Genomic DNA, 13,063 nt, shown 5'->3' with positions numbered 1-13,063 from the left:
CCATGCTGGGGTGAGTTCCCTGACAGGCAAAAAAAGGTTAGATAATCCTTTGATGAACCTAGAAGTCGTAGGATGAGCTAATACCAAGAACCCTTCCACAGGGGAATGGAACATCATGACAGCTGTCAGGTGAATTTTAGTAGAGTTCAGAGAGGTCTGTGCTCATCAAACTGAAAAGATACTCTAGAATCTCAAAGAGGGGAGATTCGACAAGAAACAGGTATTGCTGGGTACCCTAGTGGTAGAATCTCTTCCATTTTTGTAGGCAAGTCTTCCCACTTGAATCTTTTGAGCTATTCAACAGTATCTTCTGAATCTCTCTACAGCAACAGAGCTGTACCTTGAGAGCCAACCAGGAACAAAGCCTTGAGTCACAGAATGCTGAGACTAGAGTGAAGAATGTTTCCAGACTCTTGAGTGAGGTGTTCAGGTGCTAATGGAAGACTGATGATAGGGTGAGATGAGAGACAAATTAGATATGGGAACCTGTCTTGGCAAAGTTGGTGTAATTAAAATGACTTTGGCTTTCTCCTGCTTGGTATTGTTTAAGACTCTGTGGATGAGAGGTGTCAGAGGATAGGTATACAACAGGAAGTGACAACCTAGATAACTTCTCAAACAAGCTTTATGCTTCTTGTTGGCGGCGGTGGCAAGAAGATTTATTTCTGAGAAGCCCCTGGTGAGAAATATCTGAGTATAGTTGTTGAGTTCCCTCTCATGATCCCGACAGAAGTGTCTGCTCAGATCATGAAGAGATGAAACTTTATCTCCCTATTCTTCCTAGACCTACTCTCGAACATTGAGCCTATCTTGCATATAGATGGAATGTGAGTATTCTCTAAGCAGTGATACAGTGAGAGTGGCTGTCACTAACTGGGAAAGACTCCAATCAAGTGAGGCAACGTTTACACTCTCAGAATTTAAGCAGGTCCCAAGGAAGAAAATGTACCTTCAAAGGGAAGGAGATAGCCTGGGTGGTGATGAGGAGAAGAAAAGAAGAGATTAGGAGTTTCGGGGGGGGGGAAATGAGACAACTGAAAAAACAAAACAAAACCTAGTTGCTAACCTAATTAACTAACTAAAACTAAGAAAGAGTAAGCTAGCTAAAGAACCAGGCAACACTAGCCACTCTCTCTCAGGCTGAAGTGGTTGAGAAGGAACTGAGGGTGATTTGTCTGCCACAGTTCTATATGCCCTCGGTACAGGTATATAGCTAGGACGCATGTGCAGACCGAATGGGCACTGGTACCAAAAGTGTCCAATCAAAGGCATGTGGGGCACATTCCCACCTTAAGTGGAGTACCCATAGGAACTCAAAGAAGAATGGAGTTTTTCTTTTTTTGGAGTGGTCAATTTTTTTGTTCAGCCACTCTGTGAGGAACTGTGTGGGAAGAGAATTCATGTAAGAGTGCTCTAAGAGGGAGTCCTAGAAAAGCTTTGTGCACAAATTAATACTCCCTTGGAGGAGTACTTTTAAACAGCCAATAATTAAAATCTTCACTATTATTCAGGATCTGTGGTGAGAAAGTACATTCCAGAAAATGGGAGTGCTTTCAGCAGGTAAGTCTTGGATAAAAAGCAGAGCTTGTGGTAGGACAGTCTTCAGCTGCCTCTGTTTTCTGCACAGTCAGGCAACTCAGAAGTCAGGTTTAGACTGAGGCACCCTACACATGTCTAGGTGAAAGATGCAAAAAAGACTGAAGAGGAAATGGGTGGATTGGGCTATTTATACTAGTCATTTATTGCTTATTATTTCTATAGCACCACATAGTTATACCATGCTTTACAGTAGAAGGTCAGTGCCAGAAAGATAACAGGCCTTTGTCCTAAAGGTCTTAAAGTCTCAAGGCACAAAATGAAAACCCAAGGAAAAAAGCAAAACGTACCCACAGGGGTGCGGGGAGCAGCCATTAGAGCTGGAATACTTAATGGAATACGTGTGTTTTGAAAAGTTCCTTGAAGAGAGACAGAGGAAGCATGGTGTATTTCAAAAGAAATAGAAAGGCTATTTCAGGTATATGGGATGATGCAGAAGGTACAGAGTAGGAACCAATGAAGATGATAAATGAGGTCATGATGTATAACAAATTATGCTAATAATACTAAGATGCAGTCAGCCTGCCTTACTTAAGTACAGCAGGAATCTCAGGGCAATGGGTGATCATAGGATGCTAGTAAGTTACACATAGACACACACAACTGTGTAAGTGAAGGATGAAGTAGCATCAATCTCCCAGTGTCATTATTTTTCTCAATTTAAGTGTCAGACACCTAGTAAAATTAATAATAATTTTGTATGTACAATTTAAATAATTTTTGAAATACCAATTTTAAGTGTTTTCATGCACATTACATAGTAACTCTAATGGTGTCAACTTTTCTGGGAATACAACAAATACTCCTAGGAAACAGAATACTGTGAAATAGAACTGAGAATCAGAACAAACAATGTCCTATTACAAAATATTCAGTTTCTACAAAGCAGAGTTCTTCAAGCAGCATAAAAAGTTATCTACAGTCTGTAACACTGTGCACGGAAGATGGCTGTCCTTGTATCATTTTCCAGGGATTAAATATGCCTGAGTGAGTGGATCTAAAATGATCAATTTCATTTAAAAAACCTAAAACATTTATTAAATTATTATACTTGTGAAGAAACGTCTTTTGCTATTTCAGCTTTTAGAACACAGTGCTGAACAGATAGCTGTTGCTTTCGTTCCAAGATCAGTTATTCGCTTCTAAGAAAACAGATCTATAGAATGCCTTTATTGATAGTTCTCCTTCATAATAAGAGTGATGGCTTCATCTTCACATTTTCAAACACAGAAAAATTATTCTAGTCTCAATTATTCTGGACTGACTTGATACTTACTCTTTGATATCACGAAGCTGATCAACATCCTGAGGTTTTGTGAAATCTGGATCGTGCGCCAGTAAATGAATCATATATGGTACCACATATTCAGGCAGCAGAGATAACAGCTTTTCTGGAATAATAAACATATAAGCAACTTAAATATACATGCAGAGAGAATAAGAACCCCAGAATTTCAGTTAATTTGTTTTTACATGAATATGCAATGCTAAGTTTTGATACATCCACATATTAGCTTGCAAGTTTTAATGCATCAAGAATACTGTAAAGCTGTTTCATCTTATTACAAAAAGAAAAACCAAACAAGTCAGAATTTGACAGTTTTATTTTTGTAGAAGAAAAAAACTGATTTGAACAGCTATCTTAACTAAAAAGGTAACAACTTGTATTCAAAAATATAATTATTGGTAGAGTACAGAAAAATACTTTATAAAGAGGATAAGGGAACTGCTAGACAAAATAAGTTAATTAAATTTGTTGCACTAGCTCCATAAGAACCAGAAAAAAAATCACCATGAAAACATACTTTTGTGCAAAATGCTAGACAAGATCATTTACTTAATTTTTTAAAAGCTTCTCATAAAGTTTAGTCTTCAAAGTTTACACTCTGAATACATTTTAACACAGTACTCACCATTAGCCATAGGGTTCTGCTTAATATACTCTCTTCGTATACTGATATTTTTGAGCAAACACTGTCTGGCATGTGCTCTTCTCTCTTTCACAGGGTCTTTGGCACACAAGGCAAAGATTGCCATGTATTCCAATGGGAGCAGTAACTTCACAAGTGCCTTGTGCAACTTCTGAGCAAATATCTGTCTCACTTGATAACACTCATCCTGTAGTAGCAAAAACACAAAACAGTGCAACTACAAAAATCTTAGTCCCTTAAACATAACAGAAAAATCTAAAACTGGGTAGTTAGGGGACATACTTTAAAAAGATGACTAGACATAATGTGATATTTGAAGTGTTCAGAACTTTTTTTTTTTTTAAAGCTGCACTGCAGAAAGGGAAACATCAAATCTTAGCATCAACAAGAGCTCTGTGGTGAGGATGCAATATAGTCTTGTTAACCATCACTTCATAATTCAAGAGCAGTTACTTACATTAATGACAAGTGCACAGAGCTGGAACTGCTCTGGGGTAATTATTTCATGGTAACAAGGTTCCTGTGCAAGCTTCATTATGGCACTACCAGCAGCCAGTCGGAGACGAGACATATCTGATTTACTACAAAAACATAAAAGAAAAATCATTATACTCAAATTTTTTATGTATTTTTTCCCCTTCTTTTACAAAACCACTCAATTAAAAAATTGTGAATAAGAACCTCTGTAAACCAGCTGTCAGCAATATGGTTTTAGGCTCTTAATCTAAACTAACCTCGTTAGGAAGAAATCATATGAAGATGACTCTTTTCTCCTTAAAATATTATTTCAGCTTGATAAGAAGTTCAAAGAATCAATTAGTTTAAGTTTTTGATTTTCATGGCATCATCTGCTATACTGACTCCAAAAGGCTGACACTGCAGGTTTAATTTTTATATTATTTTTTCCACTGTGTAATATCTAGTATTTCAAGCTTATTGTTGGTATTTTCCAGGGTTTGTTTTTTAGTTACTTGTTTGCTGTAACTTGCCAGAAGATTATATGCTCGTAAGTAAAATACTCCTCTTTTCATCCTAGAACAATATTAGTCGATTATAGAGTTAACAGTTCTTTCTCACACCTGCTGACAACTTTCACTTCCTTCAATTTTTTCTTCCCTTGAATAAGAAGAGGGAGCTCTCAACAGAAAGTGGAGACTTGGACTACCATAAAAGGGAAGGAGTTCCCAACAAAATTATCTGGTCATTGGCACACTGATTGATGGGCTCAGTAAAAAACCAAGAGGTTAGTCTGGACTGGTGGCTCTGAATCCCAGAACCAAATGATCAGATAAAGTTTTTCTATAACATACAACTTTTTCTCACCTAACATTAAATTCTACATTAAAAAGTTATAAATGTCTAGGCATACAATGTTCCAAATGCTCAAACTGTAAGTCTTTGGTTTCCACTTCAGTTCTGTAAAAGACTTGGGACTGCAATGATCCAGGGCAAACCTATCACTCTACAAGCTCCTGACAATGACTTAGGCCTGATCTTGCAAAAAAAAAAAAAAAATCATGAAGGTGGATTCCAATCTACTGAAGTCAATGGGGGTCGGTCAATGTGGATTTCCTGGCAAGATGGGGCCTTCTGTAACAGAAACCTCTAGCAACAGTAAAAAGTACACATATCCTCAAGGTTGGAGGAAAGATACCACATTTGTAGTTTGTTACTTAGATTTCCAAATTTATTAATTTAAATGGTTTTATCCCATCTAGACTTTTATATAGGGGCACGTAATCATGGTATCAGAGAGCCCCTCGAAATTACCATGTACATAGAAATGTATATTTAGGCTTTGAAGTTAACTGAGGGGGTGGAACTAGCATTTTGTTGCTGTTGTCTGTCTGAATATATCTTTCTGCAAGGCTGGCTTAACGGAGAAGTAACCATCATAATTAAGATAGGAAATGGTGTCAGTGCATGGGTGCTATCTCTGCTAATGACTAGCTGAATAAACAAGGCACCAGACAAAACATCTATAAAACGGGAATCCTATCTCACAAGTATGTTGTCAGGATTAATTAATATTTGCAAAGGTCTCTGAGATCCTTTGAAGAAAGGCTTTATAGAAGTGCAGAGTATTCTTTAATCAATGTTTCTTCACAATCAAAAGGGCTATTTTTTTTTTTAAATGAGAGTTTAGTTACTACAAAAAAACAAAATTACAAAAAAATATTCTGGAAGAGTGGAATCTGTAATATTTTTGTTCCAGTGATTTCCTTCCCTTTCCTCCGTTTCTCCATTTATGGTTTATTTGATTGGAGGTATGAAGTGATCCCATCCTTGGGAGCTCCAACAGAAGCTGCCAGGGTCTTAAACATATTAAAGCTGATCAATCAATCCTAATAATGGAAAGATGTTCCCAGAGGTCTTTTCTAATAAGCATCAAGATGTCTACAGGGTTCCGATTAGATTGCTATTAAATTTAGATTAGGGGTAGCAACACACATACTTTTTATATATATGCCATTCAGCAACTATAATTATACTCCCTAACCAGCTGTTTTACATTGCCCCATTATCCTGTTCTCTGCACGCCTTGTAAAATCCTGTCAAAAATCCTTCCTCAGCTATTGAAAAAACCCTAAATTCATAATATTCACTGAAATTCTACAACAAAATAGATGGAAGAGTCTGAAAAAGAAAAGAACATAATTTGACCTGATTCTCTTCTGTTCTGTTAAGTCTCCTTCACTGACCAACATAGCTGATAATAACCGGAGTGTTGAATTTGCAGATTTAGACTGGTTGTTTTTCATACCCAAGAGCCAGCGTACCAAAAGTTTAATTGCTTGCACCTATTAAAGATGAACACATGAAAACAAATTGGTAATTTTAATAGCAACTAAGGTAAATAAAACACCAAAATCTATTGTAATCAAATTATAATCTGTATAGGCTACTGCTCAATAAAATGCAGACTTTAAAAAGGAAAAAAATGAAGTAGTAAACTTTTTATTTATCTGGAAAAGTGGATGTAGTTCCTTGCTTGAAAAAGGGTTTTAGAAGCAGGTATTTAAGCAAAGAATGGATAAATGCATGGCATATTGGGATGGGGATGCAGCATGGAAGAAAAAATGAACTGAGAGAAGAATACAGAGGGAAGACAGACAAGGAGATTGGGATAAAGCAAAGAGACTTTGAAGTGGAATAGTAAGAAAGGAGAGATGTTCTGTAGACATTGGGAGAAATTTCCAAAGCCTTAGAGGTGAAGATGAACTTGATACAGAAGTTGAGTGGAAATAAATGAAGAGGTGCAAAATGGTTTCTGGATGATTCTACTGAACATTTGATAATAGCAGCAAAAAAGACAATCCTATCAAAGAGTAGAAGAAATCAGAGGAATATAGATTATATTTTACTGCATGAAAATGGAAAATATCATAGACACAGAGGTGGGGTTAGATGTAGGGACTCTTCCTAATACCTCATAAAAAAGTCTACCAATAAAAAAAGTTGCTACCCATTAACCAGACATTCACCCCTGAAATGGTCATAATTAAAACTACGATTCTGTCAGAGAGGTCATGACCTCCGGGACTTCTTCCACAATGGCAGGGCTCGAGCAGCTGCCAGGCCTGGGGCCGCCGGAGCAGTGGTCAGTCCCAGGGTTGAAGCAGCAGCCTGGGTTGGAGCAGCAGCAGTCAGCCCCTGCCACAGGAGCAGCTGCCAGAGGTCAGCTCCAGGCAGCGCTCCCCAACTGTTAGTCTCTCTCCCCCTCCCAGGTATTTTTAGTAAAAGTTGACTCTTCATGCGCTTCCGTGCATTTTTTATTACCCACAACATGTCCCTGACTTCTATTAAAAATACCCGTGACAGAATCTTAACCTTAGTTATAATTAGGTTCACACTAAATATCCTGTAAAGATGGGTGAAAGGAGTTCATCACACTCTGTTGTTATTTCAGCTTGGTCTGCCTATAGATTCAGTAATATGACAGTGCATCAGTTTACAGGACACCTTTATAACCAGAAGAACTAGTCATTTGAATCTCTGCATAAAACAAAGTAAAGCTTAATATTCAGAATACTGAATACCCAGAAGATAGGACAGAACACCTCACTGCACAATTTCCACTGACATTGCAACAGTGTGTATTTCTATGGCCACATAAGCTACAATACTATAAGCAGTGACAAAGTTTTAGTTTTAAGAAGCGTTGTTCTAGCCATGTCGGTCCCAGGGTATTAGAGTGACTAGGTGGGTGAGGAAATCTCTTTTTATTGGCTCAACTTCTGTTGGTGAGAGAGACAAGCTTTCGATCTACACAAAGCTCTTCTTCTGGTTTGTGAAAGGTACTCAGAGTGTCATAGCTAAATACAAGATAAAACAGATAATTTAGCCTAAATAGCTAGCACATATTCCAAGGCAGCAGTTCTCAACCAGGGGTACATGAGCCAGTTTCAGAGGGCCACAGGGCTCCACAGCTGAAGCTTGGCCCCCTGAGCCCCGGTGCCCCCACTGGGCTGAAAGTGGGAGTGGAGCAACGGGGAGCCCCAAACCCCAGTGTTCCCCCCTAGGGCTAAAGCCCTGAGTCCCAGCTGAAGCCAGAGCCTCAGTGCTCCCTGCTGGTTGAAGCCCAAATACCCAAGCCCCAGAGCAACCTGAGGGGCTGAAGCCTGGAGCCCCACATCCCAGCGCTCCCTGCAGGGCTGGAGCCCAGAGCCCCAAGACCCAGCGCTCCCTATGGGGCTGAAGCCAGCACCCCAAGTCCTGGCGCCCCCGAAGGACTGAAACTAGGAGCAGAGCCGTAGACAGCCCAGAACCCCAGCGCTCCCCCCAGGACTAATGCCATGAGTTCCGGCACCCCTTGTGAGGCTGAAACTGGAACCGTGGGGCTGAAGCCCAGAGCACTGGTACTCCCTGCGGGCTTGAAACCAGGAGCAGAGCCACGGGGAACCCCAAGCCCCAGCACTCCCCCCAGGGCTAAAGCTTTGAGCCCCAGTGCACCCTGCAGGGCTGAAGCCTGGTGTACCAAGACCCACCTCCCCGCCTCCTTCCTCTCCCCCCCCTCCCCCGGTAGCTGAAGCTGGATCACCAAGCTCCCCCTCACCCCAGCGGCTGAAGCTCCAAGCCCCATCTGGTGGCTAAAGTTCAGAGCCCCAAGGCCCCCCCCCCTTTATGCCCTATGACTACAGAGGTGTTAATGGGCCACTTCACTTTGAATGGTCCCTTATAACAGGGGTAGTCAATTATTTTTTGTCAACGTTCAAATCTCTTGGTCAACGTATAATCAAGGCCGAGCTCACCCCCCCAGCTTCCCTCCCCTAACTCCCCAATTGTCTCCCCAAGCTCCCGCCCACCCTGCTCAGTGTTAGGTGACCTTATTTCCTTAAACTGAAACCAGGATGCACGGGGCGGGCCAGAGCCACCTGGCATTGCTATTTGCCCCCTCCAAGTGTTTCTCTTTGTCCCCATTTGAGCCAACTAGTAGAGATGGGACAGGGGGAAGAGGAATGGGTATGGGCTGGGATCTGGGCAGCAAAGTAGGGTGTGAGTGTGTTTGAGTATTTTTGAGCTCAGAGCCAGGAGGTGAAGCTGTTGGACTATGATCCAGCTAGCGGTGCAATGCCCCTTTGGGGGCTGAGATAGCAGAGGTGCAGGAAGGAGGCTCCGGGTAGCAGGAGGGACCAAAAAGAGACTCCAAATAACAGCCCCAGTGAGATGGGGGGAGGCTGGGATGTGGCAGAAGTGGGTGATTGGAGGCGGACTGGGTAGGGAAAGAGGCCGGTTAGAGCAGGGAAGTGGGTGGATGAAGGGGCTGGAGAAGCCTCTGGGGACCGCTAGGAGGGAGGGAGGCTCCAGGGACTGCGAGGAAGTAGCATTCCCCCTGGCAGCAGCACTCTCCACGTGTCCCTGTAGCATGGGGGGAGAGGAGGGAGGAAGCAGCAGGGCGGCTGTCTAAGCTCTTCCTCCTCCTCCCAACATGAGGCTGTTTCACCTTCCCTGCTGCTGGAGAGCACTGCTCCCAAGGGCAGGTGCTGCCTCCTCGCTTCTGGGCATATCCTTCAGAGGCATCAGGAGAAATTGGGGGAAAGAACATGACCACACATCACCTCTGCCCCTGCGGTCCAATTTGGCAGTCCGGATTTGGACCACAGTCTGCCTATTTACTATCCCTGCCTTAGAATATGTGCTAACTACTTATGGTAAACTATCTGTTTGACCTTGTATTTAGTTGTGACAAATCATAATACCTTTCCCAGACCTCAAGAAGAGCTCTGTGGAGCTTGAAAGCTTGTCTCTCGCTGACCAACAGAAGTTGGTCCAATAAAAGATATGACCTCCCCCACCTTATCTCTCTCAAATTTTAGTTTAGCAGAAATTAAGCTATTTAATACGTTTTTAGGCTATTCTAAAAGACGACTGTTACCAAAATTAATTGGTAATATTTCTTTTAACGTTCTCTATTGGTAGTGTTTAGAGATGTCAGTGATACGCTATCAAGTAACTAAACTCTTATTTCAAATATTGTGCACATCTTAATACGAAAAAAATATTCACCTTTGCTAGAACTTCTGGGGAAACCTCTTCATCTGGGGACCACAATTTCCCATTTTTCTCACCTGTTGACTACAGACATTTATACAAGTTTAAAGATGGATTCACAAACAAAAACATGTAAAAAATTAAAACAAAGATTATAATGATTAGATTAACTACCATATGTATCATCTTTTACATATGATATCAACATATTAGACAGTTAGGGTATGACTATACTGCAAAGAAAAACCCATAGCACCAAGTGTCAGAGCCCAGGTCCATTGACTCAGGCTCATGGGGCTTGAACTGCAGGGCTAAAACATTCCTACTCAGGCTGGAGCCCAGGCTCCAAGACCCTCCCACCTTGCTGGGTTTCGGAGTCCAGGCTCCAGACTGAGTGGGAAAGTCTACATTACTATTTTTAGACCCACAGCCTGAACCCCATGACTCCGAGACTTGGTGCGGCAGGTTTTTTTGGCAGTGTAGACATATCCTTAGCCCTGGTCTACACTACGAGTTTAGGTCAAATTTAGCAATGTTAGATCGATTTAACGCTGCACCCGTCCACACGACGAAGCCATTTTTGTCGACTTAAAGGGCTCTTAAAATCGATTTCTGTACTCCTTCCCGATGAGGGGATTAGTGCTGAAATCGACCCTGCTGGATCAAATCTGGGGTAGTGTGGATGCAATTCGACAGTATTGCCTCTGGGAGCTATCCCAGAGTGCTCCACTGTGACCGCTCTGGACAGCACTCTCAACTTAGATGCACTGGCCAGGTAGACAGGAAAAGCCCTGCGAACTTTTGAATTTAATTTCTTGTTTGGCCAGCGTAGCAAGCTGATCAGCACAGGTGACCACGGAGTCCCAGATTCACAAAAGAGCTCCAGCATGGACCAAATGGGAGGTACTGCATCTGATTGCTATATGGGGAGACGAATCCATGCTATCTGAACTCCGTTCCAAAAGATGAAATGCCGGAATATTTAAAAAAATCTCCAAGGGCATGAAGGACAGAGGTTATAACAGGGACCTGCAGCAGTGCTGCGTGAAGCCTACCAAAAAACCAGAGAGGCAAAGGGCCGCTCCGGGTCAGAGCCCCAGACATGCCGCTTCTATGATGAGCTGCATGCCATTCTAGAGGGTGCCCCTACAACTGCCTCACCCCTCCCAGGTTACCTTGGCAGTTATCCCTCCATTTGTGTGACGGATTAATAAAGAATGCATGAATTTGAAACAACAATGACTTTATTGCCTCTGCAAGCAGAGATCAAAGGGGGGGGAGGACAGGGCAGTTGGCTTACAGGGAAGTAGAGTGAACCAAGGGGGCGGGTTTTCATCAAGGAGAAACAAACAGAACTTTCACACCGTTGCCTGGCCAGTCATGAAACTGGTTTTCAACGTTTCTCTGATGCACAGCGCACCCTGCTGTGCTTTTCTAACCGCCCTGGTGCCTGGCTGTGCATAATCAGCGGCCAGGCGATTTGCCTCAACCTCCCACCCCACCATAAACATCTCTCCCTTACTTTCAAAGATATTGCGGAGCACACAGCAAGCAGTAATAACGATGGGAATATTGGTTTCACTGAGGTCTAACCGAGTCAGTAAACTGCGCCAGCGAGCTTTTAAACATCCAAAGGCACATTCTATCACCATTATTCACTTGCTCAGCCTATAGTTGAACTGCTCCTTACTTCTGTCCAGGCTTCATGAGCCATGGGAGCAAGGGGTAGGCTCGGGTAGGTGCGACCGTGTGGTGCTGCCGATTGGAAGAGTAGCCTGAGGCAGAAGCCTCCAGCTGGCATGATATTCCAGGCAGGACTGAATCTCCATTAGACGAAACTTAAAGAAGAGAATGACCTGGAGTCATTCCCATTTTTGTCTAGGCACCTCCAACCGACCTCACCAAGGCCAGCCAGGAGCACCCATGTCTGCCCAAGCGCTCCGACGAACCTAACTGAGGTTGGCCAGGAGCACCCACAGGATGACAAAAACGGCTAGCAGTTGTATTGCACCGTGCAGGGCCGGCTTTAGCAAGAGCGGGGCCCGATTCCTGGGGGCGGGGCTTGCAGCAAGGAATCGAGCCGCGGGGGGGGGGGGAGGGAGAGACATGGGGAGACCCGAGCTGCGCCGCGCCGCGGGGGGGAGGGACACGGGGAGACCCGAGCCGCGCCGCAGGGGGACGGGGGGGGGGGGGACACGGGGAGACCCGAGCCGCGCCGCGGGGGGGACATGGGGAGACCCGAGCCGCGCCGCGGGGGGGGGGGGGGGGGGGGGACACGGGGAGACCCGCGCCGCGGGGGGGGGGGGATGGGGGGACACGGGGAGACCCGAGCCGCGCCACGGGGGGGGGGGGACACGGGGAGACCCGAGCCGCGCCACGGGGGGGGATGGGGGGGGGACACGGGGATACCCGAGCCGCGCCGCGGGGGGGACGGGGGAGGGGGGACACAGGGAGACCCGAGCTGCGCGAGGGACGGGGGAGACACGGGGAGACCCGAGCCGCGCCGCGGGGGGGGGGGGGACACACGGGGAGACCCGAGCGACAGGGGAGACACGGGGAGACCCGAGCCGCGCCGCGGGGGACGGGGGGACACGGGGAGACCCGCGCCGCGCCGGGAGGGGAGACACGGGGAGACCCGAGCCGCGCCGCGGGGGGGAGACCCGAGCCGCGCGGGCCGCGCGGGGGGGGGACGGGACCCGAGCCGCGGGGACCGGGCCGGGCTGGAGCCAAGCCGGGCCAGAGCCGCTGGGGCCTGCAGGAACCGGCCGCGCCTCCCCGGAGCCCTTCTCCTGCCCCCACCACCCCAGCTTACCTTGTGCTGCCGGCCCGCCCCTGCTTCGTCTCAGACTTCCCGCGAAGGGGGCGGAGCGTGCAGGGGAGGGGAGGAGGGGGAAGTGAGCTGGGGGCGGGGTGAACAGCTGCAGTGCGGGGCCCTCTTGGCGCGGGGCCCAATTCAGCCGAATCGGCTGAATCGGCCTAAAGCCGGCCCTGGCACCGTGTGCCGTCCACAAGGCAAGGCAAGGGGATGCTGCTGTGTAGCACTG

At 45.2% G+C, this 13,063-nt stretch overlaps 1 protein-coding gene across 7 annotated transcripts in view; it reads right to left on the bottom strand.

Annotated features, from left to right (window-relative positions):
• Positions 1-13,063, bottom strand: part of PDS5A (PDS5 cohesin associated factor A) — a 170,995-nt gene that overhangs the window by 18,936 nt on the left and 138,996 nt on the right. For all 7 annotated transcript variants that reach the window (XM_042843417.2, XM_005286368.5, XM_042843420.2 and 4 more), the window contains 5 exons: positions 10,035-10,103; positions 6,192-6,328; positions 3,985-4,108; positions 3,510-3,714; positions 2,873-2,987 (listed from right to left, as the gene is read on the bottom strand). In XM_042843417.2, the coding sequence (XP_042699351.1) occupies positions 2,873-2,987; positions 3,510-3,714; positions 3,985-4,108; positions 6,192-6,328; positions 10,035-10,103 (650 nt within the window). The remainder of the gene's footprint in view (positions 1-2,872; positions 2,988-3,509; positions 3,715-3,984; positions 4,109-6,191; positions 6,329-10,034; positions 10,104-13,063) is intronic.

Source organism: Chrysemys picta, chromosome 5 (assembly GCF_011386835.1).
Source record: "Chrysemys picta bellii isolate R12L10 chromosome 5, ASM1138683v2, whole genome shotgun sequence".
NCBI lineage: Eukaryota > Metazoa > Chordata > Testudines > Emydidae > Chrysemys > Chrysemys picta.
This window is presented reverse-complemented; position numbering and strand designations above follow the sequence as displayed.